Here is an 8,110-nt window from a genome sequence, read left to right on the forward strand (position 1 = left end):
AACATATATGTTAATAATGCTAGTAATAAAATATATTTTTTTAAAAGAATATTATCATTTTTTCTTATCAAAAAAAAAAAAAAAAAAAAAAAAAAAAATATCAAATTTGTGGAATTTATAATATAAAAAATTATCAGCAATGGAAAACATGCAAAAAATTAATATATATAAAAAAATATATTTTATATTATATATATATATATATATATATATATATATATATATATTGAATGATTAAAATAATAATAAATAAATTAATATTCTTTATTATATGTTTATTTGTATTTAATAATAAAAGTCCATATTATATTATATATGAAAAAAATTATGTCAAAACTATCCATTATTCGTGGTCCATATTTTTTTTAAATTGAAGTATTTATAAAATTTATCTTTATTTATGTAAGCTACTTAAAATATATATTTTTTTATTTTAAATAATATTTTTTTTTTTATATATTATAAATAATTATATAAATCAAAGTTAACTAAAAAAAAAAAAAAAAAAAAAAAGCATCATAATCAAAATATGGCATATATAAAAAAGCTGTAATCCGTACCTTATAAAAAAAATATGAATTTTTTTTATATAATTATTTTAGAATTATCATATTATAAAATTTAATATAGAAAAAAAAAAAGAAAAAAAAAAAAGACCTCCTGTAACTTAAAATAAGAATTCCCCAAAAAAATTAAAGAAAAATAAATTATAAATATATATTAATATATATAATATATTTATATTCCCTCAATGAATTATTGGTTTAAGTCATGCAAAAAAAATTAAATACATAATGCATCATCCCTTCAACTGTATGTTTTAAATTAATAAAAAGTAAAAAAGTTCTTTTGAAAATATATAATGTCAAAAAAGGTAAAATTAATTTTATATTTAAAATGTATATAATTATATATATATATAATATTAAAAGGGTCAATGTTTTGTTATCATTTTTTTATTTTTTTTTTAATTGAATAAATTAAAATATTTCCTAATATAAAAACAATCCATGATCGAATAAAAAATGAAGAATATAAATACCTAATATGTTATACACACATTATAAGTACATATAAAAACATATATATATAAATATATATATATATATATATATACATTATACATTATATAATATTATAATTATTGTAAGTTCTAATGAAGAATTATATACTTTATTAAATAGTAGTATGAAATATTTTATAGTATAAACACATTTTTTCTTTTTCATTTATTTTCTTTTTATTCCTTTATTATGCTTATAAAGCTTTAAGTCGATTATGAATTTATTTTATAACCTAATTAACTCAATAAAAAGAAAAAATGAAAACAAGAAATTTTACATCCAATTTTGTAAAAAACGATTTCATATAAGCACAATATATCAACATAGGAAAAAATCAATATGTTTAAATTCAATACAAAATAATTCAAGTGTAAATAATAATATATGTATTGTAAAAAGTGAAAAACAAGAAATAGATAAAAACAATTCTGATTTTATTCAATATGTTTTTAAATGGGGAATAGGAAATAAATTTCGTTCCGATCCAGAAAACAGGTTACTGTTGCATATAAAATAAAAATAAAACATATACAATTTTTTACATGTATTCTTATATAACTTAAGAATTTCGTATAGATAATTTTACAACTTCAGACATGAATTCATTCAATCATGTTATATATTATTAATATTAAAAATTTAAATATGAAATTTTATTACTTTGTATATATATATATATATATATATAAATATTTTTTTTTTTTTTTTTTCCCCTTTTAAATTACATATCAGATATCATCCAGTACATTTAAAACGCTCCAAAGAAGTAACTATAAGAAAAGACTACTTTGATAATGTTAATGAAAACATAAGGTATGAAGAATTAAATGAACAATGGGAAGTATATTGGTTTGAAAATAATAAACTAAATGCAAAACCCTTTCCTGTTAAAAAGTTTGGAATAAATGATGCAAAAAGGGAAGCAATCAAATTTTATGAATCCTTAAAGGTAAGAAAAAGAAAAGCAAACAAAAAAAATGAAATGAAATGAAATGAAAATAGGAATATATAATAAATTAGTATTAGCTTATAAATACATTTATTATTATATTTTCTTTTTTTAAAAATTATTAATTAATTTTAGGTACAACAACGTATAATGCCAAAACCTAAATACGAATCTGGCGTTGAAGGTATATCAGCATATTAAGTTAAAAAAAGAAAAAAAAAAAAGGCCTAATAAATATGACCTTCTAAATATATAGTTGGATATATTGAATTATAATATATTCAAATATATATATATATATATATATTGATATTTTTTATTTTTATTTCCATTTGAAACTTTAATCAGGTGTTCACTATGATATTATTACCAACTGTTGGGTTGCCTTTTATCGTTCAAACAACTTCCCTGTTTGCAGATCTTTCTCAGCTGAATATCATGGATTTGAAACTGCTAAACAGATGGCCATAGAAAGAGTTGAAAAACACAAGAAGTAATATATACATACAAATTAATTACGAGGAATATATTATATCTTTTCCTTATATTTAATCATATATATGTCTTCTTTCTTTTTTTTTTTTATTTATCATACTTTATTCATTACATTCATATATAATTTTAAATATATATATATATATATATATATTTTTTTATGTTTATATGTTTATAAAAAAAAAAAAAAAAAAGATGAACATCGAAAAAATAAAATCTTTTTTCCACCAAACAAGAGTCAATAATATATATATATATATATATATATATATATATATTAATTAATTTATTTATAATTTATCTTTTTCTTACAATGGCAATTCTCCTGATTCTTTAACCAATACTCTCTTTAATGGTTCACCAGAATCTGTTCCTACAGCTTCAATATGTACTAATTTATCTAACCCTTCAACTACTTCACCAAAAACTACATGTCTTCCATCAAGCCATGGAGTAGGAATAAATAATATAAAGAATTGGCTTCCATTGGTATTTTTTCCTGCATTAGCCATTGATAATAATCCTCTTTTACTATGATTTACTTTAAAATTTTCATCTTCAAATTTTTTTCCATAAATACTTAAACCACCAGTACCATTAAAATTAGTAATGTCTCCTCCTTGAGCCATAAAATTGGGTATTATACGATGAAAAATAGAATTCGTATAGTGTAACATTTTTCCATCTACAACCGTCCCTTTACATATACTTACAAAATTTTCTACTGTCTTGGGGGCTACCTTTCCATATAAACCAAATACGATTCTTCCAAGTGGCTTGTCATCGATAGTTATATCAAAATAGGTCTATATAAAATATATATATATATATAAACACATTAATTGTTCATGCGAAAAAAATGTACATATATTTATATATATATATATATATATATATGTGGGTATTTATTATTATCCATATTTTTATAAAATTATAATATATTGCATCATATACTTATATATATATTATATTTTTGTTTCTTACTTTGTGAGTAATTTCATGTTCCTCGGCGCATAAAGCATATTTATGGAACAAAAAGAATATAACTAAAATGATTGACACCTAATGCAAAATAAAAAAAAAAAATAATAAATAAATAAATAAATAAATAAATAAATATATATATATATATATATATATATATATATATATATGTATGTATTAAAATTATGAGATCTAATTAGATACTTAATATATATTATACTTTTCATAATCTTACTAATTTATTCATTTTTGCAAAAAGAAATAATTTTATTTTAGTTCGGATTTAAGATATCTCTTAAAAATATAGCTAAAAGAATGTTAATAATTTCAAGCAACTATTTTAATTCTTTTTTAATAAAAAAAAAAAAAAAAAAAAAAACCAAATATATATAATATAATATTTTATATTTATCGTAAATATTATAAATTATATAAATATTTTTTAAATAAATTAATTTAAAAATTAAGAAACATATATCTTAATACAATATAATATAATACATATTCAAAAAAAAAAAAAAAATGAAATAATAAAAATAAAAATAAAAATACGAAAAATAAAAAATAAATTATTCAATACTTAATGCACACAATAAAAAAAATATGTATCTAAAAAAAAAAAAAATAAATAAAAATAAATAAATAGGACGTTAAAATATTTATTTATATTATTATATATATATATATATATATATATATATATATATATTATATATATTATATTTGCAAATTATAATAAGCACTTCTCCCATTTTTCCTCCTTTATATGTATTCTAAGTAAATAAGTACCTAAAATTAGAATTAATACTTATAGGAATAAAATGAATAAAACATAATATTTTTACAAAAATTTAAATTACAGTAACAATTATTATTCCCATTTATCTTCATAAGATAAAAAAGAATGCGAAAATATGTAAAGTAATGTAAAATTCTCTTTATAATTTTATTATAATACGTTCCTTGGAATATATGTAAAAATAAATAAAAATTTATAAACAAAGAAAATATAAGAGTTTTACAAATTTTACGCATAAAAGAAAATCTAAATATTTGTATTTTCAATTTTACATTATATATATATATATATATATATATTATATATATGTATGTATATATTATATTTTTTCCTCACTATTATATATTTTATTGTAATATAATTTATATTATATTATATCGTTTCATTTCATTTTATGTATTCATTTTATTAGTTCTAGTTCATTTAATATTATGGGACAAATTATTCATTATAACAAATAATATATACATACACATAATTAAAAAAATATAAACAAAAAAAGAAAAAAAAAAAATTATATATATATATATATATATATATATATATATATATATATATATATATATATATTATGTGTAAGGTAAAGGAAAAATTAGTAAGGATGCATTTTAAAACTCTTCCATTAATATATCATCAGATATTTATAGAAATTTCCTATTATTTTAACAAAATAATTTTCTTCATCAACAGGTAAAAAAATTAGAACATACAATAATAAACGAACAGACAGATAATCAAGTATTTGATATATAAAAAAAACAACAAATATAAACATACTTATATAACACATATATGAACACCTAACTTCAATCCAGTTATAAAATTCTTTCTATCCTTTGGAGGTATCTTCATATTTTATGTAAAATCGTAAAATTATATAAAATATTCCCAAAATTTTATTACTTATTTATTTAAGATAGGTCCCTTTTTAAAATACTATTGACATATTTATTCAATTAATGGAATGAATGCATCAGTACCTAATCCACATTTTCTCATTAATCCTGATTCATCTGTTTCAATATTTATGAAACCTCTTTCTCCCCATTGTTGTCCCCATGAGTTCTTAATTATATAATAATAATGTTTTTCTCCTTTCTTGGTTAATGGATTAACAATTTCTTTCATACCAAAACCTACAAGCATAACGGCATGATTTAATTGATCACCACATTCTCCATCGAAAATACCTTCTTTGTAAAAAGCAAAATCATCTGATACGGCTACACTAATACTAATAGGTCCCAAGAATCTAAGTGCTTCTTTTAATTTATTATCTGGTACGGATAAATAATTTTTGATTCCATATTTTTCAGTACATCTATCTATATTACATAAATTTGGAGCATCACTTACATATGGATAATCATCATCTGTACATATACCCCCAAGTTCAATCATATCCTCAAAGGCATTATTAATGAGACCTCCATTACAACCATAATTTTTAAATGAACAATCTACTAATTCTTGTTCACTTAAGGTTATTAATTTATTTTTTCTGATAGCATATTGTGATTCTACGGAACCTATACTACTAAAGGCCCAGCAAGATCCACAATTTTTTTGATCCTTTACAGGTGTTACACCACTATGTAATCTCCAATCATAAGCTGCATGATCAAAATTTTCATTTCCTTTATATTTTTTTATAACTTCTTCATAATTCATTTGATCTAATAAATATTTAGAATTCTTTAATGGTTTTGAAGATCTTAAACTAAGATATTTGTTTTTAAATTCATGATAAGTTAAATCGGCAAATCTGTTTAATTCTTTTTTATATAAACTATTTTTATTATTGTTATGCATATTTACTTTGTGTGCATTTTGTAAGAATACTTGAAATCTTTCCTTCATTTCATTTGGAGAATTATATTGTTTATTATTAGTTTTAATAAACATATAAAATTGGTTTATATGTTCTGCATTATTCATTAAGAATTTATTATCAAAAAAATTTATAAAATAATCTTTATTATGAATAAAATTATTTGATGGTGTGTTTTCTTTAAATAAGCTAAGACCTTTAAAGTCAGCATTATTGTTGTTATTACCTTCGTTGTATTTATTTATGTCATTCTTTTTACTATCATAGAATGATAAGGCTTCATCAATTTTTGAGACGATAAATTTCTTGCCATTAGGGCTTTTTAGCAAGCTATTTATTATATAGTCATCATTATTATTTTCAACTGAAGAGTTTTTAAATAAATCACTTTTTCTAGAATTTGGAGTAAAATAAAATAAAACAAAACCAACAACTGAAAGTACAGATAATGAAATAATAACTAACAATGATTTTTTATTCTTTAAAATTTTTCTATCAACATATTTGTCAACAAATCTTTCTCCTTGTTGAGAAATTACTTCATGGGGAGCATAATCCATGTTGTAATCCATTCTTCAACAAAAAAATAAAAATAAAATAATAAAAAATAAAAAATAAAAAAAATGAATTAGTTAAATGAAAAATAAAAAAAATATATACATATATTTGTATAAAAAAAAATATATATATATATAGATTTAATTAAGTATATTTGTATACAATAAATTTATAATTTTGCACTTTTATCTTTAATTTACACAAAACGTTCTTGCTACAAAATAAAATACACAAATTTCTTATTTCTAAATTTTAATTCATACAAATGTAATAAGATTTATGTATAAATAAATAAATAAATATATATATATATATATATATATATATATATATATATATACATATATATATATATTTTTGATACAATATACTTTATATTATATCGTATTTATAAAAATATAATAAATTCTTATATAAAAAATATATTATATATATATATATATATATAGTATATTTTTTATTATTCAAAAAGAAAATTTATTATAATATATATTTATATATACACTTAAAAAAATTAAGGATTTGTATATTATTATAGAAAACACATAAATGCAATGAATTAAAAATATATACATATATATAATATAATATATATATTATATATTCATAAAATATATTTTAAAAAACTCATTGATGTTGTTTTTCTTTTTTTTTCCCTTTTTTCCTATATATTCATAATATATATATATAATATATGGATAAGGGTTAAAAAATTAAAAAAAGAAAACAAGTAAAAAGTATGGCACTATTTAATTTTTTATTAATAGGGAAATATTACTATATATTCCTTTCATCGTTTAAAAACACATATATTGTTTATGGGTATTTATTTACAAATATGATATGTTGTTATAATATATATTAATTTGAAATCTTTTACACTAAAAAAATATGCTATAATAAAATGAGCTTAAAATTAGAAAACAATATATAACAATATAAAATGTAATATTGAGAAAATGCAAGCTTTTTTAATATACATTTATTAAATATATTATATATATATATATATATATACAATAAATTATAACCTAGTGAGGTTTCTATATATTCATATATTTTTTGAGTCATTTCTTTTTTTATAGTGCATAATATTTATGTACGTATCACATATATTTTAGTTCTTTAGTGAAAAGTTCAAAATAAATATATAAAAAAAATATTCACTATAAAAATAAAACTTACCCATATTAAGAAAATAAAAAATATAAATATTATAATAATATATAATATATATATATATATATATATATATATATATAATATATAACGATATATTTTAAGGACCATGCGCATTTACTAGATATAAATATATATATATATAATATTATATATATTATTATATAATATAATATTTTATATATATTTTTTTTTCCCCTTTAATTATCATAAATAATTATTAACATTGTTTGTTCTTTTATATTTTTAAT

The 8,110-nt window shown here is 18.1% G+C and overlaps 3 protein-coding genes across 3 annotated transcripts; 1 reads left to right on the forward strand and 2 right to left on the reverse strand.

Annotated features, from left to right (window-relative positions):
- Positions 1–1,278: 1,278 nt before the first annotated feature.
- PF3D7_1115500 (AP2 domain transcription factor, putative) lies at positions 1,279–2,510 on the forward strand (the record flags this gene model as incomplete). The annotated part of the gene is made up of 4 exons (XM_001347798.1): positions 1,279–1,559; positions 1,797–2,013; positions 2,149–2,197; positions 2,362–2,510. 4 exons carry the CDS (start codon positions 1,279–1,281, stop codon positions 2,508–2,510), a joined length of 696 nt encoding a protein of 231 aa, XP_001347834.1.
- Positions 2,511–2,816: 306 nt separating this feature from the next.
- PF3D7_1115600 (peptidyl-prolyl cis-trans isomerase) lies at positions 2,817–3,739 on the reverse strand (the record flags this gene model as incomplete). The annotated part of the gene is made up of 3 exons (XM_001347799.1): positions 2,817–3,314; positions 3,493–3,570; positions 3,728–3,739. The coding sequence occupies 3 exons, from the start codon at positions 3,737–3,739 to the stop codon at positions 2,817–2,819; spliced, it is 588 nt and encodes a 195-aa protein (XP_001347835.1).
- A 1,500-nt stretch (positions 3,740–5,239) lies between these two features.
- PF3D7_1115700 (cysteine proteinase falcipain 2a) lies at positions 5,240–6,694 on the reverse strand (the record flags this gene model as incomplete). Its single annotated transcript, XM_001347800.1, has 1 exon — positions 5,240–6,694. One exon carries the CDS (start codon positions 6,692–6,694, stop codon positions 5,240–5,242), a length of 1,455 nt encoding a protein of 484 aa, XP_001347836.1.
- Between the last annotated feature and the right edge of the window lie 1,416 nt (positions 6,695–8,110).

The sequence above is a fragment of the Plasmodium falciparum genome (genome assembly GCF_000002765.6).
Source record: "Plasmodium falciparum 3D7 genome assembly, chromosome: 11".
Lineage (NCBI taxonomy): Eukaryota > Apicomplexa > Aconoidasida > Haemosporida > Plasmodiidae > Plasmodium > Plasmodium falciparum.